The sequence below is a fragment of the Antechinus flavipes genome, chromosome 2 (assembly GCF_016432865.1).
Source record: "Antechinus flavipes isolate AdamAnt ecotype Samford, QLD, Australia chromosome 2, AdamAnt_v2, whole genome shotgun sequence".
Taxonomy (NCBI): Eukaryota; Metazoa; Chordata; class Mammalia; order Dasyuromorphia; family Dasyuridae; genus Antechinus; species Antechinus flavipes.
The window spans coordinates 207,731,874-207,758,633 of NC_067399.1; the positions used below are offsets into that span (position 1 = coordinate 207,731,874).

General features: G+C 36.1%; 1 protein-coding gene across 1 annotated transcript; it reads left to right on the forward strand.

Moving 5' to 3' along the window:
* On the forward strand, nucleotides 1–26,760 carry YIPF4 (Yip1 domain family member 4). The gene is made up of 6 exons (XM_051976127.1): nucleotides 1–319; nucleotides 18,477–18,630; nucleotides 19,960–20,131; nucleotides 21,977–22,054; nucleotides 24,169–24,282; nucleotides 25,643–26,760. Exons 1-6 carry the CDS (start codon nucleotides 238–240, stop codon nucleotides 25,778–25,780), a joined length of 738 nt encoding a protein of 245 aa, XP_051832087.1. The 5' UTR covers nucleotides 1–237; the 3' UTR covers nucleotides 25,781–26,760.

The following is a 26,760-nucleotide window of genomic DNA, read 5'->3' on the forward strand; positions in this document are numbered from 1 at the left end:
CGGGCACGGCCCGGGTCGGGGTTTGGCCCCAGCTCTTCTCGAGCCCGTTGACATCTTCCTGCTCGCTTTCCCCGCCCGCCTCGACCGCAGCTCGAGAGTCGAGAAGCCGCTGCCGTTTGCGTGGCGGGGACTGGACGAATTTAAGTGTCTGAAGGTCGGCGCCGCCGCCTCCGCCTCAAAGCCTGGGCCCAGCCACCGCTGCCGCCGCCGCGGTCGCCACCTCCGCGGGGCGAGGAGATGCAGCCGCAGCCGGGGCCGCCCCAGCTGTATTCACCCACTAATGGAGACTTTACCTTCGTTTCCTCCGCAGACGCTGAAGGTGAGGCGTTGGCGACCTCCGAGAGGGCCCTGAGGAGGCAGGCGCCCGAGTTGCACGGGTTTCGGCCTACTCGGAGCTCTGGTTCGAGCTTGGCCCAGCGCTGTGGATGAGAGGGGGGCAGGGCTAGGACGGGGACGAAGCCAAACCCATTCTGGAAACTGACCCCGGCGTCAGCTCCTGAGCGAGGGCTCAGGGAGCCTCGGTCAACCCGGGTTTCCACCCAGAGATCGAACCTGAGAAGGGTAGGGTTGGTTGGTAGGAAAGGTGAGGAGAGGGAGGGATGCAGTAGAAGAGAATGTATGTGTGTCTCTAATGATAGCCAACATTTATATAGCCCTTTAAAGTTTTCCAAGCTCTTTGTGTACGTTAACTGTCGGGAAACATATATGAAGTACATGTTCTGTGCCAGGCACTGAGCTAGGCAGACAAGAACAACAATGAAACAGTTCCCTCCTTGAAACAACTTGCACTGTTCTCATTTGATGCTCACTCACAGTAAATGTTTGTTGACTGATTTAATATAGGTGAGATGCTGTAGTTAGCATTTTACTGAGAAGGATAAACAGGCTCAGAGATTTTGATTAGTAAACATTAAGTGACTTAGCCAGAGGAGCTAGGTATTTCCTATTTACAAGTTCTGTGCTTTGTGCTATGTTTATTCACACCTCTAGGAAAGCTTCACGGGACTAATGTTACCCCATTGTTCAAAGTAACGGTATCATTGTGCGATAATTGACTTAACTCTTGTCAGCAATAAGGTGATGCAAGACAATTGTAAAAGATTCATGATGGAAAATACTTCTCCACCTCTAGAGAAAGAACTATGGAGTTTGAATGCAGGTCAAAATATATATTTTCAGAGGTTTTTTTTTTGTGGCATTTCCTTTTTCTGTTTTTTCTTTCACAATATGACTAATATAAAAATATGTTTCTGTGATTTCACATGTATAATCTATATCAGGTTGCTTTTTGTCTTGGGAAGGGAAGTAGGGAGAATATTTGGAGCTCAAAATCTTATAAAAGTGAATATTGAAAACTATATTTACATGTTATTGGAAAAACTAAAATACTATTTACAAAAACTATTTACCAAAAAAAAAAAAATAATAATAATAGGAGCACCAGTTTTGGGATCCTGCATCCTGAAAGATCTGTAATATGTATCATTTTTCACATAGGGAAACAAGTTGTGGTGATATAGCTAGTAAATAAATGTCGGAGCCTCCAGCTAGATGGAGTCAGCTATTATAGATTTTGTTGCAGTTCTGTGATAATAAAGTAGCAGAAGCATAGTATGTTCAAGAAAGAATCTGTAGCATTTCAGAATTCATAGCCTCTGTACTGATGCTTCCTTTTTTTCTTGCATTTTTGTCTTTTTTTTTTTAACTCTGCACAATAGTAAAGTTTTTTTTAATTACTTTTTTAAAATTACCACCTTTTATGCAAATAATGACAACAAAAAGGGGGGATTCAGATAAAAAAATTAAGAGAAAAGCCTTATAGTTTTAGTCCTTCATCCCTGCAAAAATGGCAGGGAGGTACATTTTCACATTTCTTCTTTGATACAAATTTTATTTCTATGTTATGGGTCTATAATTACTACTACACATTCAATTTCCATGTAATGTTTTCCTAATTATTATTGTGTATATTGTTTTCTGCTTCTATTCATGCACAACATTTTCTTTAGCTATTTCCAGTTAGTGATGAATTATCTCCTTTGTTTTCATGTCTTTGCTACTACAAAAAATTCTTCTATAAATATTTTTACTTATATGAGGCTATTCGTAATATCTTTGGCATCCTTAAAGAATATGCAGCCAGTAGGCACAATAGATAACAGAATAGGACCTGGAGTCAGAAGAGACCCCAATTAATTCAGCTTTGTGACTTTAGGAAAATAACTACTTGTTTCTGCCTCAGTTTCGCATTCAGAGTTAAGGTTTCTGAGAGACATATCAACAATTTCAGATATGCAAAGGGATACTATTCACATGATTGAAAGTGAAGAAGAGTTAAGACTCTTGAGGGTGAAAAAGGAGAATATAGAAGCTGGCCTGAAGCTTATCATCAAACCCCCAAATACCTTGGCACCTGATCCCATCACTTAATGGCAAATATACAAGAAATGGTAACAGTATCAGATTTTATATTCTTGGACTCAAAGATTACAGCAGAAGGTAACTGCCACCATGAACTCTAATCAGAAGGAAAACTGGCAAATCTAGACAACATATTAAGAAGCAGAAACATCATTTTTACAACAAAGGTTCATTTATTTAAAGCTTTGGTGAGACTTGGATTATAAGGAAAGTTGTGCACCACAGAATCGCTCTTTGAATTGTGCTGGAGAAGAGTTTTGAGAGTTTTTTGGTAGGTAAGGAGATGAAATCAGTCAATATTTAATATTTAAAGGAATTAATTCAGGCTATTTACTGGAAGGTCAAACACTGAAGCTGAAGCTTAAATTTTTTGGCTCCATAATGAAAAGATGAGACTCACTGGATTAGATTCTGATGTTTGGAAAGATGATGGCATAAGAAAAAGACAATAGTGAAAAATGAGATGGATATAAATAGTATCATGGAAACTTAAAACATATTTTGAAAGGTAGTAGAAGAAGGAAAAGCCTATTGTGGTATGGTTTATAAAGTCATGAAAAATAGGATCTGATTGAATGACTGAATATTACAACAACATTCTTATTCTGTAAAAATAATTTTAAGCCCTTAGCAAGAAAAGATCTTGATCATATCTTGTAGAAATTCTAGTTGGTTTTGTGCCCAATTTGTGTTTTACGTTGAGCCTTTGCTTATAGATATTTTGGAGTCATTCTCTTCTATTTTTTGTCTTGATCATCCTTGTCTCTACAATAAGTTTTTATGTTACTACAATAGCTTTTTTTTAATCATGGGAACCTTTTGTTTGTTTGCTCATTTTTTCCAGCCTTCTTCCTGATTACAAATTTGTTAAGGACAGGCTCTGAACATTTCTGGAGGTAATGTCTAAGTTAGTCTTGCCACTAATTCTGGAGTGTGTTATATTTTTTCAGGCTTTCAGGGACATCTCACACAGCAAGCTTTCAGTGTACCCAAAGTTCCCAAGGCAAAGTCTGACTCCTGCCAGCTCCTCTGAGTTCTACAAATTTTTTATAGTCTTATAGACTTGCCCATTTAGAAATTTTTTGTAGACTGCTACTGGACTGAGCCACAGTCAGCCACGTAAAAAGCTCTTTTGGTTTAGAACAACAGAACTGCGGGCTGTCCTTTGGAAATTGTGGCCTGGTTATTCCTCTGAAGACTTCAGACTGTGCTAAAATTTGGAAGTGAGATCAAACTCTGTCCTGGGGTGTGGGTGGGAGGAGCTGCTGCTGATTGCTTTTGAACTTGGTTCATTTTTTGTATAATAGGCTAGAGCCCATGATACCTCATCATTGAAGTCTACCCTTAGGTTCAGATCCCCTCCTTTGTGTGCCCTGTGTGATCTGGTATTGGGTAGGAAATGCTGCCAATCAGGAACCTGTTCTTGCATTTTGGCTTCTATGAATCTCCCAGTTCTTTTTACACAACCTCTCCTTGTACTGAAATGCTTTGTGTAGTGGTTCTTCCTAAATCTTGTCTGTCTCCAGTTTTTATAGTTCTGCCAACATTGGCAGGAAAAATGACTTACTGGGATTTTTTTTCTTGGATTTCCAGATCAGGATTTCATCTGGTATATTTTCTGTATCTGTTTGGAAGAGTTTTACTGTATTCTGCCATTTTGGTTCTTTTATTTTTAGAATATGGACTGAGAATATTTTACAATTGAAGATATAAATAATATATATTTTATAACTTAACCATATGTTAATTGTCCCCAATCAAACTACAAGCATGAAACAGTCAAAAAAAAGAGCACTGGTTTTAGAGTATGGTGACCTGTGTTCAAATATCAGCTCTTTGTCCAATATGATTAACATAGAGAAAGTCATGATTTCTGTAGACCTTGGTTTAGGTGAAAATAGATGTATTAAATTACTTATAAGGCTCATTCTAGCTCTAAAGCTGTGGTTGTATAAATAGCTGTTTGCTACTGTTAGATAATAGTATTTCACAAAGAAAAGTTCAACCTACAAGATAGAAACTTTGACATTAATGTTTCTAGGAATTTAAATGATGTTTCTTATTTTCTGTAACTCCTAAATCATCTTCCTGCACTTATCATTGACTTGTGCTTTGTTATAAGAGGAGCTCCAAAGTGCCTACAAATAATGTTCTTTTGCATTTTTTTTGTTATCATGTACTTGTATATTAATTTTAAAAATACATATTTATGATTCATGTTGGGAGAGAAAAATCAGAACAAAAGGGAAAAATCCTGAGAGAGAAAACAAACAAAAAACAACAACAAAAGAGAAAATACCCTGTGTTGATTTACATTCAATTTTCCGGATGCAGATGATGTTTTCTCTCCAAAGTTTATTAGAATTGTCTAGGATCACTGAACTGCTGAGAAGAACCAAGTATCTCAAAGTTGATCATGGTACAATCTTGCTGTTACTGTGTACAATGTATTCCTGATTCTGACTTTCACTCAGCATCAGTTTGTGTAAATCTTTCCAGTCCTTTCTAAATCAGCTTGTTCATCATTTTTTATAGAACAATAATATTCCATTACTCTCATAACCATAATTTATTTAGCCTTTCCCCAATTTATGGCCATCTATCCATTTCCAATTCTTTGCCACCACAAAAAGAGCTTCTGAAAACATTTTTTTTGCATATGGGGGTCCTTTTCCCTACAAAGATGATTTTTATTATTTAAAAATTTTTTAATAATAGCTTTTTATTTTCAAAATACATGCAAAGATAGTTTTCAACATTCACCCTTGTAAATCTTGTGTTCCAAATTTTTCTCCCTCCTTTTTCCCTATCCCACTGCCCTAGACAGCAAATAATCCAATATAAGTTAAACATGTGCAGTTTTCTAAACAAATTTCCACATTTATCATGCTGCACAAGAAAAATCAGATCAAAAAAGAAAGAATGAGAAAAAAAATCAAGCAAACAAAAACAAAAAAAAGTGAAAATACTATGTTGTGATCCACATTCAGTCCCCATAGTTTTCTTTCTGAGTGGAAATAGCTCTATCATAAGTATATTGGAATTGGCCTGAATCACACAAAGAGAATTTTTAAAGGACAAGGCAGATGCATTTATTTATTGGTTGCAAAGAAAGAGCCAGCAATTAGAGATTAGAGAGAGCAGTTATAGTAGATGGAGAAAATCTGTTGGAAAAGATAGGAGGGAATACTATATTAAAGGGTTCATGTGGATGAGTTGGCCTTGACAAAAAGAAGGACCATCTTTTGTCTGATAATGAAGTCATGGGAGAGGAAAATGTTTAAGTGATGTAAAATGACAAGTGGAGCTTTCAGTGAATGGCCTTAGTTATTTTGGTGAAATAGGAGGTGAGGTCCTCAGCAGAGGTGAGAAGAGGGGAGACAAGAGGAAAGACAAGAATGAATGTGAATCTAGCAAATTGACCAGGACAAAACTGTGAACATTGCAGAGATGAATGCCCAAGAAAGAACTGAGACATAGAATGAATAGAAGTCATGATGTTAATGAAGAATAGGATTAAAGCTTGTTTGATATAGGAAAAGTGGATGATAAAATTACAGATAAATTTTGGAGTTTATAAATATGAAAATAGAACATTTCTGGATCAAGAGTATGACCATCTTAGTGTATTGCTGGGTGGAGACATAGTTCATGGAAACTGAATAGATTAAAAAACTTGAAGAATTTGGGGTAGTTGAAGGAGTATCAATTTGTGTTCTGAATCTTCTGTATAGGAGTTGGGTTGAAGGATGAGACTTTCTTTTCACACACACACATATATATATATGTATGTATTTTTTTACATGTATATTAACTTTTAAAATACACATTTCTTTATGAATTATGTTGGAGAGAAAAATCAGAACAAAAAGGAAAATCCATAGCAGAAGGGGGAAAAGGCAACAAAAAGTGAACATACCATATGTTGATTTACATTCAATCTTATGGATGCAGATGGTGTTTTCTATCCAGAATTTCTTGGGATTCCATTAGTTCACTGAATTGCTGAGAAAAGAACCAAGTCTTTCATAGTTTATCATGGGACAATCTTGCTGTTACCATGTATACTATATTCCTGGTTTTGCTTGTTTTGCTCAGCATCAGTTCATGTAAATCTTTCTGGGCCTTTTTAAAATCAGCTTGTTCATTTTTTTTTTTTATTTTTATAAAGAGCAATAATATTCCATTGCTTTCATATACCATAACTTATTCAACCATTCCCCAATTAATGGGCTTCTATTCATTATCCAATTCTTTGCCACCATAAAAAGAGGTGCTACAAACCTATTTTTGCACATGTGGGTTCTTTTCTCTTTTTTATGATTTCCACAGACCCAGTATTGGTACTGCTGGGTCAAAAGCTATGCATAGTTTTACTGTCCTTTGGGCATAATTCCAAATTGCTTGGAGAGTGACACTTTAAGCTAGTCCTTGAACTAATTGAGGAAAGGAAGATGCCCTGAGGATTTTTAAATAATGACTTCTAGGATCTTTATTAAGAGACTTTATTTTTTAACAGGAAGTTGTCGTTTATTACTTATTATTTATATTATTTATTATTTATATTAGCAGCTGTGGGAGAAAGGGAAAGTACATACTTGTGGTCAAAACCACAAGACAGTGAATTCTCAAAACCCCCAGCATGTGTTAATGCCAGGCATAAAAAAGGGAGTGACTTATGGAAGGAGAAAAGTCCCGAAACAGAATGCTTATATGTACTCAGAAACATGAGTGGCTACTGGGTGCAACAATAGAAAGCAAAATCCACATGTAATCTGTAAATGAAAGAACTGGGGAAGAGACCTGGGAAAAGCTAATCTGACATTTAAAGTTTATTTTCCCCAAAGGGAAAGAAGTAATCCCTTAAATATCCAAAGCTTATTTCATAGTCCCATAGGGAATGGGCTGAGCCTTGGTAGTAGAATTGAAGAAAGATGGGCAAGTCATTTTGGGAAATCTACCTAAACTGCTTCCTACATGTCCTATTTTAGACAAGTCAGGAAAATGTAGGAACTACCTTGACCCAAAGATTATCCATGGAGTTTTAGGGAGCTATAGCCATCTGTCAAAAAGGTTTCAGGGTCTCTAAGAAGTTAGAACGATCTGGCCTTCTTTCCAATGCCAACCTGCTTCTTCCTTTCATGACATTATTTGGAAGGCCTGAAGGGTATTAGATTTTCTTCTGTGAATAAGGAGAGATAGAAAAGGAAGAGCAGAGATTATCTTGAACCCAGGTTCTACTGTTGCTTATGCTCAGTTCTCTCCCCCCCCCCCCCTTTTAAAAAAAATTACAAATTTTGACTAAAAAAAAAAAAAATCTAAGTCAGTATCTGTCCAAAGCAGCTTAGGCTAGACTGGTCCACCTAATTTATATGTTATTGTTCAATCATTTTAGTCATGTCTAATTCTTCATGACCCTATTTGGGATTTTCTTAGCAAATATACTAGAGAGTTTTGCCATTTCCTTCTCGTTTTACAGATGAGGAAACCAAACCAAACAGGGTTAAGTCATTTGCCTAGGTTCACTCAGCTGGTAAGTGTCAGAAGTCAGATTTGAATTCAAGTTTTGCTGACTGTAGGCATAACACTCAGGGCCACCTGTGCCAGCTAGCTGCCTTTGAAACTTATAACTCAACCTCCATTCCTGATAGTTTAGATACTGAAAGTGGCATTTATTGAGTAAAAGGGCTGGGAAAGAAGTCAATATCCTCATCCCAACTTTCCAAGATGTAGTGGATTATATCTGTATATAACACCATTCCGTTTCCTCCTCTTCGATATACCTGGGATACTATATTTACTCTCTTTCTACTCTCCATCATGCCTTGCCAAACCTTAACAAACGATCAAGATTTTCTTCAGAGTTTAAGCCATGAGACCAGAATAAATAATGAAGGTGGAGGGTGGAAAAGGAAGCATCTAAGAAGATAGAGATGAATTAAAGTGCAATAGTGAACAAGGGCAGCGAATAGCAAATGAAGAATTGAATAGTATCTAAACTTAGTTTAGATGCTGAGGGTTATTCTTAGTCCTTTCCCAAGATAGGGGATGAAATAAGAAAACATTTCAAAAAACGTAACTCCATCTCCTCTTACTTTGTGAGACCTGCCTATTATGGGCATGGAATTGAAATTACAGGGGAAAAGGAAAGTTTGTTAAACATTTCATCTTTCTTCCATTTGGATGATAAATTTGGAAATCATTAACCTCAAATGGGTACAGATTGCTGAGTGATAATGGTTCAGAGAGACACTGAAAGTAGCAATGGGAAGCAATGAATTCTCCAGCCATTCCATCCACAGTTCATAATGAGGATTAGTAAAAGTGGGGCAACAAGTAAGAAAAGAATAGTGAGAAAAGCAATGTTATCAAAAAGGACCTAGATTTCAATAATAACTAGAAGATAGAGATTAAAATGAAAGGAAATTGGTTAATTATGGTCTATGCATTCTAGAAGTTTTAGTGGAAAGGGCAGATCTGGAGTGGGGACACGTCTAGGATGTTAAGGTTGAAGATAATGGGAAGAAATTGGAAATGGGTGATGGAGTTTGTGTGTTGGCATTAGGAGTTCAGAATTATTGCAAATAGGAAGAGTCTAAGAGGTTTGACCTTCCAAATGAGTCCAGGCAGAATATCAGTGATTATTAAATAGAGGTCAGTTGAAGGAAAGATGATTAAACTGTTCAAGGTTCTGATTAAAAGTCCAATATTGTGGGAGGTAATATGGTTGTCCTATAAAGTCTCTAGAGGCCTTCTTCACAGTATGTAGGAGTAGGGAAAAATATGGGAGTTTGTCGAAATTATTTTAGGTCATTTTAACTTAATTACAATTCTTTCTGCAGGTTGAGAATTATTTCAAGTCACTTCTTTTTCGTTTAGTTGTATTAGCCCTAGTTGTACTAGTTGTATTACACATTTTTTTTTAAGCTACAGCTGAGTATAACCTGTTTAAAAAAAAAAATTCTTTTGGAGACTGAATGTAAATCAAAATGCTATGTTCGCTTTTTTTCTCTCTCTTGGTTTTTCCTTTTTGTTCAGATTTTTTCTCTGTTCTCTGATTCATAAAGAAATGTATATTTTTTAAAAATTAAGGTGCAACTATAATCAGAAAAAATAAAATAGTATAATTTTTAAAAATAAACCTCTTTGCCCCAAAATTAAAGTCAACAGTAATTAACTACAAGTTATGACCTTTAAAGCAGGATATGAACTTCCTTTGACATGGTTGTTGATAATCGGTCTGCCTTTTAACCAAGGATCATAACAGCTAAAACTATTACTATATTACTATGTTAGTAATATAGTAACTATATTAATATATAGTTACACATATTATAGAAGATTACATATTACACATATTACGCACAATTACATATATGTACAAAGAAACCACTGGATATTTTATTTTCCATTTCTTACCACCCTTTAGTCTATCCATCATTTAGCTGCTAAGTCACACTTTCTCATACATAAATTTTGGTCATGTTGCCTTCTTAAAGCCATTCATTGCTCCCCATTCCCTATCAGATGAGAGAGAGTGTACTATTTGATCTCTAAAATCATCTAGCTCCTTGAATATGAAATGTTTTCTCTTTGCCCTCATGAATTTTTGCCTGAGCTTTAAAACTCCATTCAAATATTACCTCCTTCTTAAAAGTTTTTCCTGAGTTTCCCCAAATAGTAACAATTTTTTTCTCCCTGGGACCTCACATAGAATTAGGTAATACACTTGTTTTATTTTGCATTATGCTTCTGTATTTACCCCTCAACCTAATAGACTATGTATCTAATGTGGTCAGGGGCTTTATTAGCTATACTTATTAGCTATCTTATTTCTAGCACAGTGCTCCAAAACTAGGAGATAATAGATAAATGTTAGTTTCAATATAATACCTTACTATGTACAGAGCAGTATTTGATGAAAGTGAGAGCATATCATATCATAGCATCATAAGATTTATTTTTAGAAGGGACTTTTAAGTATTATTTAGCCCCAATTCCTTTCAATTTCACTAATGAGGAAACTTAGTCCCACAGTTAACACAAGGTAATAAGTAGTAGAGATGGTGTTTGGACCCAGGTTTCCGACTCCAAATTTGGCACTCTTTTCACTGGACCACTCTGAAGAAAAGATTTGGAACAAATTCTTTAAAGAATAAAATAAGGAAGTGATAAGGATGGGATAGAAGAATTTTTAGTTTTCACCCTACCTGGTTTAGTTATCAGCATCATATCTGTCATAAAGAGGAATTTGGTAGGACTCCTTCTTTCTTTATTTTTTCAAATAGTTTATATAGTATTGGAATTAATTGTTCTTTAAATATTTGGTAGAATTCACATATAAATCTATCTGGCCCTGGAGATTTTTTCTTAGGGAATTGATTAATACTATATAAAGCTTTTTTGGTTGCACATCCAATTTAATGATTTTTTTCTTTCTCTGTTTTATGCAAGTAAGCATCTAGAGATATAAAATTTCCCCTAAGAATTGCTTTGTCTGCATCCTACAAATTTTGGTATGTTGTCTCATTATTGTCATTCACTTAGATGAAATTATTGATTGTATCTATGATTTGTTGTTTCTCCCATTCGTTCTTTAGGATTAGACTAGTTTCCAATTAATTTTTGGTCTACTTTCCCCTTGCTTTTTTATTGCATGTAATTTTTATTGCATCATACTCTGAAAAAAAATACCTTTGCTATTTCTGCCTTTCTGTGTTTGATTTTGAAGTCTTGGATACTCTAATATATGGTCAATTTTTGTATAGGTTCTATGAACCACCAAGAAAAAAAAGTATTCCTGTTGGAATCTTTACAAACTGCTAACTAATTAAGAGTTGATCTGATCTTACAAGAAGATGTTTTGGGCCAGAACCTGAAACAAGGTACTAAGTAGAACTAATTAGTACAATGCTTGTGTTTACACCTTTACTCATCGGAGTTCACAAGTTTGCCAGATTCACAAAGTAAACCTTGTACCTTTGTGAATTCACACCTCCCTTAAAGCTCTTAGGGCCAGAGAGCACCATGGGAGAAAACCCATAATCCCATTCTCTCAGAAGATTCAGATATAAGGCCAGTGAAGAGAGAGAGCTATTCGAGAATATATTCCACTTGGCTGGCTGTCGCAGAAGAGAGTTCAGCTAGATTGGAGAGGAGCACTCTGGTGCAGACACAGAGCACTTTGAGAGATTTCAGCAGAATTACGCCAGAAGCCCTCTCTCCGAGGCAAGGCAGAATATTTTCCATTTGGCTGGCTGGTGGCAGAAGAAGAGTTTTCAGAGGATAAAGCTACGAATGGAGAGTTCAGTGGACAACCAGATTCATCTTCATCTCACACCACTGTAGTTGGTGGCTGGGCTCCTGCACTTCCCCCACTGAGACCAAGCTGGTCTGAAAGACTCACCAGAAAGCTAGCCGAGCCCCAAGTGAAGGAGACAAGAGATTCATTCCATCTCTGTAATGGTTGGAGGCTGAAGAAAGCAGAGGCAGAGGCTAAAGGACAAAACCCTTGGATTTGGAGATATTCGGAGGGCTCTAAGCTAAATCAGCTGTGTTTTGAGAAGAACAAGAACTCCAACATTTGAACTCCAACATATTCCTTTCTGTCTCCGTTCAATTTTCTCCAAAGATCATTCATTAGCTAACTTTTCTAAAATTCTGTTTACCTCCTTAACTTCTTTCTTATTTTATGGTTTGATTTATCTAGTTCTGAGAGAGCAAGATTAAGATCCCCGACTAGTATAATTTTGCTGCCTCTTTCTTCTTGCAGCTCTCTTAACTTCTAGGAATTTGGATGCTCTACCATTTGGTGCATATATGTTTAGTCTTGATTATTACTTCATTATCTGTGGTACCCTTTAGCAGGATATAGTTTCCTTCTTTATTTTAATTAGATCTGCTTTTTGCTTGATCTGAGATCAGGATCACTATTCCTGTTACTCCTGCTTTTTTTTTTTTTTTTTCCACCTGAAGCATAATAAATTGTGCTCCAGTCTTTTACCTTTACTCTATATGTATCATTCTGGTTTAAATGTGTTTCTTGTAAACAACATATTGTAGGATTCTGGCTTTTAATCAAGTCTTTTATCCACTTATGTTTTATGGGAGAGTTCATCCCATTCACATTCTCAGTTAAAATGACTAATTCTGTATTTTCTACCATCTTATTTACCTGAAGTTATCATTTTCTCTTTCCTTTCCCCCTTTCCCTCCTGCCCAGTATTTTGCTTCTGACCACCACCTCTTTCAAATAGCCCTTCCCCTTTACAACCCTTTTCCCTTTCTTATGTCTTTCCCCTACTACTTTTCCCTTCTATTAGCCTCCTGTTTCCCTTTCCCCTTTCTTCCCCCACTTCCCTAGAAGGTGAGACAAGTTTCTCTGTGAAAGCAAATATGTTTAATATTCCCTCTTTAAGCCAAATCTGATGAGAGTAAGATTTCACACAATGTTCATCCCCACTTTCTTCTTTCTCTCAATTATAATAGATGGTCTTTGCCTCTTCGTGAGATGTAATTTCCCCCATTTTACCTTCATTTTTCTCTTTTCCCAGGACAATCCTTTTTCCACCTCTAGTTTCTTTTTTATATTATAACAGTAACATCAAATTATACATGCACTCTCTATGTATACCCATAACAGAGATATAGTTCTCAAGTGTTCTTTCCTTTTTAACCTTTTTATGCTTCTCTTGAGTTCTGTATTTGGAGATCAATTTTTTTTTTTTGTCAGCTCTGGTTTTTCATCAAAAATAAATGAAATTTATCTGTATTATTGAATGTCCATCTTCTTCCCTGAAAGATCATGCTAAATTTAGCTATATAGTTGATTCTTGGCTGCAATCCAAGTTCCTTTGCCTTTTGGAATATCAGATTCCAGGCCCGTTGATCCTTTAAGGTGGAAGCTGCTGGGTCCTAGATAATCCTGATTGTGGCTCCTCAAATTTGAATTGTTTCTTTCTGGCTACTTGCAATATTTTTTCCTTGGTCCAATAATTCTGAAATTTAGCTGCAATATTTCTTGGAGTTTTAATTTTGGGATCTTTTGTGTTCAGTGATTTTTTTTTTTTTTTGATGGTTGTTGTTGAGGCAATTGAGGTTAAATGACTTGCCTAGGGTCACACAGCTAGGAAGTGTTAAGTATCTGAGGCCAGATTTGGACTCAGGTCCTCCTGACTTCAGGAGAAAGCCAGATGGCTTCTAGCTGCCCCATCGGTGAATTCTTTCAGTGGCCGTTTTATCTTCTGATTCTAGGACACCAAAGCAGTTTTCCTTGATGATTTCCTGAAATATAATGTCTAGGCTCTTTTTTAAATTATGGTTTTCAGGAAGTCCTATAATTCTTAGATTGTCTCTCCTAGATCTATTTTCTGGGTTAATTATTTTCCAATGAGGTATTTTACATTTTCTAGAAGAATTTTTGGCAACAATGTGAGCTCATCTCTGAATGCCAACTTATAAAAGGTTGGTAGTTTTTTCTCATGAATTTCCACAGTGATGCTAGTAATACTGGAATAGGAACAGAAAAATTAAGTAGTAAAGAAAACCACTGGGATGGTTATTTGTAGCTGAACAATTGGTTTAAGATTGGGATTCTAGGGTAACATAACTATTTTTTTTTAGGGAGTTACTTCTTTTTTATTTTATTTTAATTTTTTAAAACAATTATACCTTTTTATTGCAGTATATATGCATAGGTAATTTTTTACATTATCCCTTGCACTCACTTCTGTTCTGATTTTTCCCTTCTCTCCCTCCACCCCCTCCCCTAATGGGCAAGTAGTCTTATACATGTTAAATATGTTATAGAATATCCTAAATACAATATATATGTGCAGAACTGAACAGTTCTCTTGTTGCACAGGAAGAATTGAATTCAGAAGATAAAAATAACTTGGGAAGAAAAACAAAAATGCAAACAGTTTACACTCATTTCCCAGTGTTCCTTCCTTTGGGTGTAGCTAATTCTGTCCATCATTGATCAATTGGAACTGAATTAGATCTTTTCTTTGTCGAAGATACCCACTTCCATCAGAATACATCCTCATACAGTATTGTTGTTGAAGTGTATAATGATCTCTTTATTCTGCTCATTTCACTCATGTAAGTCTCTCCAAGCCTCTCTGTATTTATTCTGCTGATCATTTCTTACAGAACAATAATATTCCATAATATCCATATACCACAATAGGTAACATAACTATTGAAACATGAAAAATACCAAAGTAGATTGTAGTGAAAAGACAACTGGACATAAAGTCTGAAAAAGAAGTTAAACATTCTGGATTTTTGACTTGTTAGCTATATGTTCTTGGGTAAGTCATTTTACCTTTTGGGGCTTCAGTTTCTTCATCTTTAAAATGAACTGTATTACAGGATGTTTCAGATCCTTTCCACTAAATTTCTTTGATTGGATGTGAGGAATTAAGGGGTTATTATTGTGTGTGTGTGTGAAGTCCCTGAGTGTGACGGCAAGTGATAAAATAGGAAAATTGTGAACTAGGTTATCTAATTATTCAGAAAGTTGAAGAATAGCCTAGAATTTAGTAGTGAAAGCAATAGATGGAGTAAGTGATAGAGACAGATAAGAGGTACCTCAGAAGAGGAAAGGTCATTGGGGGATGGTGTTAGTAGAATAGTTTGAAAGCTTGTAAATGGGAAGTAAGGAATAGCTAGCCTTTTAAGTTGAGAGAAGTAAAAAGAATACCATTCATTGGAGAGAGTTGCAAGAAATGGGATATCTTTACTGGAGATCCAGTTTTCTGTTAAATGAAGGAAATTGAAGATAGGTATTTGATTAAAAAGATCAAGGATATGGGAGACTTTATTTAAAGAGCACAATGGAATGAGCAAAAAGCTGGAATGAACACAGGCCTAATCCATTTGGAATCAGTGTAGGAAAGGAATACTGACTGTTTAGAAATGGAATATGTAGGCATATGCATCTAATGCAGGTAAGACTGGATGACTAGGATTGGAAAACTAGTGCAATAGGAAGGAGATTGATTTGGCTTGTTCTAGCAATGGAATTTAAAGGATAAAAGGCTGATATATTGTATATTTGCCTTAAAGTTTGAAATAGAGTACTAAAATGAGATGTCTCGAACAATAGCCTTTGATGGAACTGTAGCTCTTAATGTGATCAGTTTGGGGAAGAAAATAGGAGGTGAAGGTCCAAATTCCTTAGCCTCTCATTTGAGATCCTCTGCCTTTCCAGACTTTTCTCCCTTTCTGAATGTGATATGCTTCAGCCAAAGTAGATAACACATCATTCTTTAATACATGCCCAGTATTCTTGTACACTTTTTACATCAATTTTCTATACTTGGAATGCCCTTCCTTTCACCTTCAATTTACCATTGTTGCTCCCCCTACTCCTCAAATTTTTGCAACAGATTTTCAATGTTCAGTGCATAATTTCCAAGATAATATAAGGAATTGGTTCAAATTTATATGATTTTCAAGGCCTAGCTCAAATGCCAATCCAATAAGCTTCTGTTTTTTTTTTCCTTTTCTTCAGTTGAAAGTTTTTTCTTTACTTGGATTATATTTTGTACAACTTATATGTACTTAACGTTTTCAATTCAACATTTTGGTAATTACATAGTTGCACATATGTGTATATACATATATACATTTGCATCTTTCTCCTCATCTAGAATAATGCTTTGTACACATAGTAGATATTTAATAAATAATAGTTAAATGAATCAATAAGTAATTTGTAAGTCCATTTAAATACCATCTCTTTAAAAAAAGACTTAAATGCCTGTGGCAATGGAAAAATCCAGCTTGTTAGCTTTTCATTTCACTTTCATATTATTGCATTTGAAGTCTTCTGTATGTTTCTATCTGCATTTTAGAGAGGTAGAATGTCATAACTCATTGACTAGGAAGCTGGGAAGATCTGGGGACCCCTCCCCCAAGGCAATTGGAGTTAAGTGACTTGCCCAGCAATGCCACTTCCCAGCCCAAGCATTTATAGAGCCCCGGCTGTTTATGGAGCTCCCAGGCACACCCCGGGCCCCTCACCTCCTCAAAGTTGTCAATCATGAAGAAGATGTTGGAGTAGCTGATCTTGGACTCCTCCCCCTTGCTGTCCATGGGGTGCTTGCTGGGAGAGGCGAACACTTGCTGGAAGAGATTGTCGGCAGGGGAGTGAGGGAGGGGCCACCCCGGGCACCACTGTCAGCGGCTGAACAAGAGGCAAACGAGGGGGGACCAAGGGGAAGGGAAGGGCGGGTTGAGGACCCCAGGCGAGGCCACATGGTTCCTGGACGCGGCCCAGTGTAAATACCCACACGCATGAGAGGCCTTTGGGACAATGGGGGGACTGCTCCCACACAAGCCAAAGCAGACTGGCTCACAGTCTCCCAGAGCCCCCAACACTTCTGGGGGGACGACCCTCGGGGCCAGGACCTCACCTGGGACTTCTTGTGGATGTGAATGTCCCCTGTGTCGGAGCGGGTGCACACAGCGCATGTCACCATGTAGTCTAGCTGCGAGAGGGCAGGCGGTGGTTAGGGGGGCCGCTGCAGCCCCCTCCTCCGGGGAGCCCCCCACATCCCAGGACCCCCAGGGGGTCAGCGCCCCCCTCGGGCACGCACCCACCTTCTGCAGGATGAGGTTCAGGTAGACGCTCTCCTCCCAGTCGATGTCGGGGTCCCCGAGGCCGGGCAGCTTCTTGGAATCCCGCCGGTAAACTTCCACATCTACCTGCTGGGTGGGAGTCCGGGCCGTGAGCTGCCCGGCCCAGCCCCCTCCCGCCCTGAGAGTCCCGCCAGCAGAACCCCAAAGGGAGCTGTTCCCCAGAGGCTTCCTGAGAGAGTGAGCTCCCCGGCATAGGGGGTGCCCTTGGGCTCCGCCACCCGTTTGTGGCAGCCTTTGGCACAGTGCCCAGCATACACCAAGTGCTTAATAGATGCTTCTTGACTGACTAATGAGCCTGCTGCCCCACCCCCAACAGTGGGGACAGTCTGGGCAGGAGACTCCTGCTTGGAAGCCGCCCTAAATGCCCGTAAAACTGGGACTGTTTCCAGCTCCCTCTCAGAAGGCAAGGCGAAGCGCCCTTCCGGGGACCCAGGGCGTCAGGCCGGGCTCCCCGATTACAGGGGGAAGGTCCCATCCCTGCCTGGAGCAGGAACAGGGCCGACTGGCCCGAGGCCGCTTTGTCTCGAGGACCTTTCCCCCATTCCGATTTCATCCTGGGCGGGGCTGGAGAAATGGGCCACAGCATCGGCCCTAATGAAGGCAGTGGTTTCACAGGAGAGCATAAAAGATGCTTTAAATCAAAAAAAAAAAAAAAAAAAAAAAAAAAAAAAGTGACTTGCCCCAGGGTCACGCAACTAAAAACTATTTAAGTGTCTGAAGCCAGATTTGAATTCAGGTTCTCCTGACTTCAGGGCTGGTATTCTATCCACTGCACTACCTAGCTGCCTCAAGATCTGGGTTTTAATTCTGGCATATCACTAAATTTTTATCTGACCTAAAATATGTAATTTAATCTCTCCAGAGCCCTCTTCTCTCATTTACAAATTGAAAAAGTAGAATCAGATGATATTTGGATACTTATTACTTTTAGAATTCTTAACTTCTCAATGTTCACAATTAGAGGTATTTATATTTTAATGAGTTATTTGTTATTATTTTTCCTCGCTCTATAAAATAATTTTTGGGCAGTTTGATTGGCATGGCACTGAACAAATAGACTAATTTGGTAAAATTGCTCTTATTATATTGGTTCGGCCTACCCATAAGCAATTTTTTTTTTCCAATTCAAATCTCACTTTATTTTTGTGAAAAGTGTTTTGTAATTGTGTTCATAATGCCTGAGTTTGTCTTTTAATCAGTTATTTGAAGACAGAAGCTGTCATCCTGTCTTATATGTCTTTTTATCTTCCCTGGTTGTTGTTGTACTTTAGTCCAGTATTGTATGTGATAGGTGTCAATAAGTATTTGTTGAGTAAATGAGCTATGTTGTATGTAAACTTTTTTCAATTAAATCATGGACATTTTAATCATCCTCCTCATCCGCCATCTTCCCCCTTCTCTTTAAGATCTCAGTGGTTCAATAGCAGCCCCAGAAGTCAAACTAAACCTTGGTGGAGACTTTATCAAAGAATCTACAGCAACTACATTTCTGAGACAGAGAGGCTATGGCTGGCTCTTGGAAGTGGAAGATGATGACCCCGAAGATAACAAGCCTCTCTTGTATGTAATGCTAGTCTTTCTTTTGATTTTTAAAAATAGTTTTTTTTTTTTTTTGGTGGATGCTGATAGTCATCTTTCATTTTATTTTTTAAAAATTGGGAGAGAGCTAAACAATTGTTTTAAAATTAATGGATTTTTTTAAAACCAAAGAATTTTAGAGCTGGGGCAAATCTAAGAAATCATCTTGTCCAGCCTCTAAATGAAGCAAAAATCTTCTGTAGCATCTTCAACAAATGATGGACTTGTCCTTTTCTGAGCATCATTAGTGATAGGGCTTCCTCATGTTGTCCATTTCTTTTTTGGATATCTATAATTTTTAGAAAATGTTTCCCTATACAGAAAGGAACTTGACCTGTACTTCATTGGTATGGGGAATTCCCAAGTAAGGGAAATCCCTCTACCAATGCAGATCAGTATCATTTCTGCAATTTATAGTCTTACAGTTGCCTACAACATAGCAAAATTAAGTGACTTGTCCAGGGTCACACAGCCATTATATTTCAGAGGTGCAACTTGAATCCATATTTTCCTGGCTTCATTGGCTCTCTGTTATATTGAACAGAGCTCTGCTTTCCTTTAACTTTCACTCCATGGTTTCTTTTTCTTCCCTTAGATCTTAATAGGATAAGATAACTACTTTGAAAGAAGCAATGTCTCCTAGGGTCTCTTCTTCTATTAGTTAAATCAAAATTTAGATGATATGTTTTTGGTTTCTTTACCATACTAGTCATCTTTTGGATAGCCTCTAACTTAATAAAGGTAACAGAGAGTTGGTAATAGTAGTGCAAATGTGATAAGCAAGACTGAATGCAAAAATAAACAAAAAAAACCTTATCACCTCTCTTGTTCAGAATATTTTCTCCTAAGGTGATTTTTACGTCATATTTTTTCTTCCTATGTCATTATAAAATGTACAAATTCTCCATTTAGTTAAAAATTCTTAGGAAGTCAGAAAGTTTCCCCCCTTTTCTTTCTCTAATAGGTCCTCTAATAGATACCAATGAAGTACAGGTCAAGTTCCTTTCTGTATAAGGAAACATTTTCTAAAAATTAAAGATATCCAAAAAAGAAATGGACAACAGGAGCAAGCCCTATCACTAATGATGCTCAGAAAAGGACAAGTCCATCAATCAACAGATTGAGTCAACTTGATGTTCGTGAAAGATGTATGGGATCTGTAATCTGAGATGGAAAGACATACAATCAAAGTTGACACTTCCAGAAACAACCCTGTATAATTTTTTACCTTAGGCTCATGATTCCTAGAGTCCTGAATCCCTAGCCTTGGTAATTTTGAAGTGATAACATTCCATGTCTTTTAAATTATAGGGAGGAACTGGACATTGATCTAAAGGATATTTACTACAAAATTCGATGTGTATTGATGCCAATGCCATCACTTGGTTTTAATAGACAAGTGGTGAGGGACAATCCTGATTTTTGGGGACCTCTAGCAGTTGTCCTTTTCTTCTCAATGATTTCGTTATATGGACAATTCAGGGTAAGTATATTGCTTTATTTCTACATATTTTAAACTTAAAAATATTTAAATATTGAATATAGTCAAATATAAGTTGTTGGCTAACGAAGATTTAGATGCTTTTATAATAATAAAAATTTTTACCAAACTAAGTTACTCCTTCCTCATTTGATTTGCTTGTAAAATTAGTGAAAAACAAGTCCAGAAGTCTGATTTGTTTAGGAATGTTGGTATATTAAATCAACCAATTTGGATTTTTTCCTACTAATAAAGGATAATAAATATGTTCAGTTTTAATTAGAAGTCTACAGACCCACCCACAGGGGTACTATAAATAGGTTTTAGGGGATCCTTTAGATTGAGTAGGAAAAAGTATATTTATTTCCGCATAATTGGTTTCTTTTGTAGTCTAATGTATTTTATTTAATGCACAGAAAAACACTATTCTGAAAAGAGGTCTACAGGACCACCAAAGAGGTTGGGGTGGGTCAATGATAGGAAAAAAAAAAAAGTTAACTGCTGAACAAGTGAAATTCCACAATTTTCACTATTTTTTTAAGTCCCTGAAAAAGTTTCTTTAGCCTTCCTACCTGTTATTTGTGGTTACCTTCAGCTTTCAGCAGCTCCTATTTTTATAGGCCACTGATTTCCTCCTTTCCAGTACTACTCCTAAATCCTTAGTCCCCAAAATGTAGATAGTAAGCATTTTACAAATCCTTTCTGGTGTGCTAATTGTCCCCGTTACCAGCATATGTCTCTTAGGGAAGTCTTGCCCAACTTACCAGCCTCCTCACTTTCCTCTTGTCTCCTGCTCTACCAGTTCTTTCTTTTGTATTCATTCTACTCCATGTTTTTTGAAAATCCCAGTGATAGTTTACTAATTAGTTATTCTACTCACATACATGGCGAAATTACTCATAATAGAGATGTCTGTAAGAAATCTAATAAGAAGAAACTTGAACACTTTAGGTCCAGACTTATCACTTTTATAGTTTAGTACTATTTTTTTACAGGCATTTAGCACTTGAAATACAAACCTTATATTGATGTTTATTTTTGCTTTTGTTAGTTTTTATGCCAGTGTATTTGAAATATTGTAAGAAAACTATGACAAGGGGCAGCTAAGTGGTTCAGTGAATAGAGCAGCAACTCTGAAGTCAGGAAGACATGAGCTCAAATCTACTCTCAAGACACTTGACACTTCCTAGCTGTGTGACCCTGGGCAAGTCACTTAACCCCAATTGCCTTAGCAGAAAAAAGAAAGAAAGCTATGACTAGAATCTCTAACAAATTGATTATACCAGTTCCTTTTCAGATGTTCAACAAACCAAAACACTGTTTTTGCCCTGTTTTCTTTTTCCATATTCATTTTCCTATGCCTGAGCTTTATTTTTTAACACATGCGTGCGTGCGCGCACACACACACACACACACACACACACACACACACACAAAATGTGTGCCAGAACACTTAGGTGACCTCAAAGCTTTAGGAAAATAACAATTTTTCTAAAAACTTAGTAACTCTAGAGTTGTGATGACTCCTACTTGTAAAGGATCAAGAAGTGTTCTCCAGACTCCCTAGCTTCCACCATGCATTATTTTTTTTATAACCAGTGATGTAGATATAGCCTCTAAGTTTGAACTTTTATGATTGAAAATTACCATGTCCTCTAGAGAAGGAGATGGGGGGAAAGAGGAGAAAATTTGAAACACAAGGCTATGCAAGGGTCAGTGTTGAAAAATTATCCATGCATATGTTTTGAAAATAAAAAGCTTTAATTAAAAAAAAAAAAAAGAAAGAAAATTACAAAGTACCTTACATGAAGAAAAGAATTGTGTTAATTTTTTTTATTTTCTATTAAGGTGGTTTCATGGATCATAACTATTTGGATATTTGGCTCCCTAACAATTTTCTTATTAGCCAGAGTACTTGGTGGAGAAGTAAGTAACTCTTTATGAAAATTATCCTTTACTTTAAAAAACTTTGTGTTTCATAGACCCATTATAATTTGTATGGTTTTAAGAATAATTCATTGTTAATAATTGAAAGTAATATAAATCATGAGGACAGGTTCTCACTGCATATACTTGACTTGTAACAATTTTCTGAGAACTTTCACTTGTTGGGAAAGGAATAACCAAAAATTTGAGAACTGAAAGGGACCTTAAAGATCATCTAAAAGAACAGATTTATGTTCTTCTAGATGAGGAAAAAAGATACATTAGAAGAGCCCTCTCGAGAATCATTCTGAAGGTGGGGAGAAAATTTGAACTGGTTTTCTAAATCCAGTCCCTCCTCTTACTGCCAGTTAAAATGATCATTATTTGATGTTATCAGTTTTTACTAAATTTTTTGCCTCCAAAAATTTTATTTAATTCTTTCTAGTTTCCTTTCCATCAAACCAGGAACAATTGAATATGCCAAGGAATTATGATTTTGTCAGCAATCTCTGAATAATTTTAAGTCTAAGAAAATTGGATAAAGCTCAGACAGGTCAGAGGATTTGCTCTTGGTCACACATCTGGCCAGTATTAGAAATGGAATTTGAATTCAGTTCTTCCTAAATCTAACACTTTATTGTGGTACTTTACTCTGTAATTGAACATAGAAGGAATTGAGACAGCTATAAATCCTTCCCCCAGCCCAGGGGGGCTTTAGATTAAAAAAAAATTTCTTTAATAAACAGTTGTTGTTTTTTCTCCTCTCCCCACTCTGTAAAAGAAAAGACCTTTTATAACATATGCATGTAGTTAAGCAAAACATTCCCATGTTGACTGTGTCCAATCAGACTTTAAATTATAAAGGGGAAGACCTTTCTTGATTTCATATTCTTGCTGTTTTCCTGAAATATACTTCTGAAAAAAATTGTTTCTCCCATCTTACAAATATAAATCATTCTAATCCTACATCAAAATTGAACCTAGAATATTATCTCCCAAACTCTCTTGACTAATTACAGTTTCATGTATTATAAATAATGAGTCTATAAATTAGTGCTAGTGATAATTTTTCCTTCTAGAATGAAAGTGTTTACTTAAGGGGCTGTTAGGCGGCTCAGTGGATAGAACACCAGCCCTGAAGTCAGGAGGATCTGAGTTCAAATCTGGTCTCAGACACTTAATGCTTCCTAGCTGTGTGACCCTGGGCAAGTCATTTAACCTCAACTGCCTCAACCAAAAAAAGAATATTTACTAAATGTTAGTTTATAAGAATAGATTACATTTCCTCTTTTGCTCCATTTCCCCCATTTTTAACACAGTATTCTACCTCCAGATGTCTCCCTTCCCTGGTCTTCAACTTATATGAACTAGTTCTATCAGTATATTTGTTGCATCAAACTATAATTAATCATATATGTCTGTATTACATGAATCTATGTATAATAGTAAATAAATCTTCTTACTGAAACTAAAGGTGGAACTAGAACTATTCTCTACTTTGACACTAGGATCCCCATTTTATGATTTCTTTTTCCCTCACAAGTCTCTTTTTGGGTAAATTTTATTTTAAACTTTAAAATGAAAAAAGAAAAAAAAAAGGCTTTGTCCTGTATGCAGCAGAGCATAAGAGAGTATTCAGTATAAAACAATATGTTTCTATTTCAAGAAATCTTATAATAAATAGTATATATTGTTTTCAAAGCTGTTCAGTTTTTCTTTGCTTCCTCATAAGTATTCTGCTGTGTACTTTTTTCATTATTTTTTTCTCCTCTCTTTTTGCAACTCCCTATTCCTGCTTTTAAAAAGACTACAGTTAAAGCATGGATATATAAAAATATATATATGCATTTATATGCTTATTTCCACTTGACATCTAAATGTTTCTAAATGTTCATTTTATTTTAATATTACTTGTATGAAAAAATCAGCAAGTAGAGAAAGGAGGTAGTACCTGGACCAGGCTGATTGGAGTAGTAATATGTGAAGTGTAATTTATATGTTACCTCATAATTATTTCCTAATATTTATATGTTAATACTAAGCCTATAGTGTTAATGTCCAAATGTTGTTAGAGTGTTCTAGATTCCTATAATATTAATTTTTAAAATTCACAGGTTGCTTATGGTCAAGTTCTTGGTGTCATAGGATATTCGTTACTTCCCCTCATTGTAATAGCTCCTTTACTTTTGGTGGTTGGATCATTTGACGTTGTATCAACACTAATAAAAGTAAGTTATACAGTTTATATTTTATTTTTCAAAGCTATATAATATCTTCTAGTGAAAAATCATTTTGCTACTTCCCTAGCTTTAAAAAAAATGACACACCAAACTGATTGTTTTACTTAATATTAAACTTTTCTCCCAAGTAATATGAATGAGTACATGAATGATTAAAGGAAACATTTATTATGTGCATACTGTGTACAAGATATTATGCTGAGCCCTAGGGAGACAAATATAAAAGTAAGACAGTCCTTGTTTTCTCTTATGAGGGAGACAATATATAATGAAGGTTTCAGCTTTAAAACAGATGGAAAAAAGATCTCCTGGTCTTTAGAATGCATTAACACAGCCAGTTGATAAAATCATATTTTCTGATGTTGTACCATTTGACAGTGTCAAAGATGCTAATGACAAAACTTTTTTTTTTTGAGTCTTCAGTATATAATTATAGCATTTATAAGAGGAATTGCCAGGCTTCATCTTATTTCCTAGGATGAGGCTCTGGGCACTGAGTTGGAAGTATTGCAATTCTGAAGACTCTTGAGTTCAGGATCCTGGGCTGTCATCAGCTGGGTTCAAGGGGAGGTGGTGGTCACTTGGCAAACCAGTATAGAATCTTTGCCAAGAAAACCCCAAGTGGAAACAACTTAGCAAGAAGTAAATACAGAATAATTTCTAGTGAGAGGGCTAAAAATTTGAGACTGAGGGTTCTCTGAAAGAAGTGAGATTTTTTTCATTTTTGTCTTAATTGAATTGACTTAAATGAGTAAACTTCTTAGTTCTATTATAGACTGAGCAGCAAAAGGTTGTATACTCTTGTTTGTGCTCCATCCTGCTGAAATAAATTTTTGTGAGGAGGGAAAGTTCTCTTCCTCACAGATATATCTACCTGCCCTCCTAATTTGTAGGAGAAATACTTCAAAAATGTAAACTATTATTATTATGCCTCTCATTCAGAGTCTCAGGGTTATTTGAAAGGTCTAAGAAGCAAAAACAAGTATATACAAACAATACAATTAAGTATATATAAATCATAGGTCATTAGAATTGGTAAGAATCTAATCCATTTAATCTAGCCTCCCCTTTGGTTTTTCTCAGATGAGGAAACCAATACTGAAAGAGGAGAAATAACTTGTCCAAAGGTGTACCACCAGATAACAACATAGTATTGGAGTCTAGGTATCCTGACTTCCAGTTCATTCTTTACTATAAAGATGAGTGTCCTTGGAGTACTATTTAAATTTTCTACAATAGTAGCTTGAGAAGGGTTTGTCAGCAATAGATTGGATTTTTTTTTTCCCCTTCTTATAGTATTCAAAGAGTACTTCTATTTGCTAATATAGTATCTTTTTCTCCCCTAAAGCTGTTTGGTGTCTTTTGGGCTGCCTACAGTGCTGCTTCTCTTTTAGTTGGTGAAGAATTCAAGACGAAGAAGCCTCTCCTGATTTATCCAATTTTTTTATTATACATTTATTTCTTGTCCTTATATACTGGGGTGTGATCTGAAAAAAATCATATATGGGTAGAAAGTTAATACATACGTGTGCAGGCTGGAAATTCACATGGAATAGATTGGAGAAAACATGTAGAAGGTGGAGTCTCTTTTTGTTCCAGTTGTAAAGGCAGGTTTAAGATTTAACAGCCTGCTTGTCCATTCTATTTAAGCCGTGTAGCTATATAGATATGTCAGAATTCTAGATTTTGTTTAAAATTCTTCATATTTCAGTGAATAAAATATAAAAGCATTGTGTTTATAAGATTGTGTCACTATATACCTGTGCCAAAAGCAGCAGGACTGGGTTATTGTATTACACTTGAAGGGTAAATATGGCAAGATCTTGAATAATCTAAAAGTGCAAATTTTTTTTTTCATGTAATAAGCTGGATTTTATTCGCACAGCAAATTCTGTAGGTATATATATTTATATATACACATATATATTTATGAAATAATCCTGATTATTCACAGAATATATTTCTGTATGATCTAAAAAATGAAGATATTTTAAATTTGATGCTTATAATTTCTTCAATTTGGCCTTTGAGTTTTATAGGTTTAAATTTGTTTTTTAAATTGTACATAACACTTTTGTATCTATTGCACAGCTTTGACACTTCCTTCTTGAGGATTCTTGATGGTAACTCCTAAAATAATTTTAGTAGTTACTATAATAGATTGAGTTTGTGCTTTTAAAACCATTTTTGAATATCCAGAAATCTGATTTAAAGTTCCTATTTATATTTCTGACCAAAGGAGCAAAGAAATGTATTGTGTATGGCATTTATTAAAATTGTTACTATTAGGAAAACAGTATATTTACAAGATTAGTAAATAATTTTAAAGTGTGAATCTTAAGTTTGACAATAAAATGGTTAGGCTTTTTTAGTCATTAAAATTTGAAGATGGAAGAGAGAAACTTAAAATTCACATATTAAATTGTTATTTGAAAATAGAAAAAAATAAAATGTTTCCCAACTGTC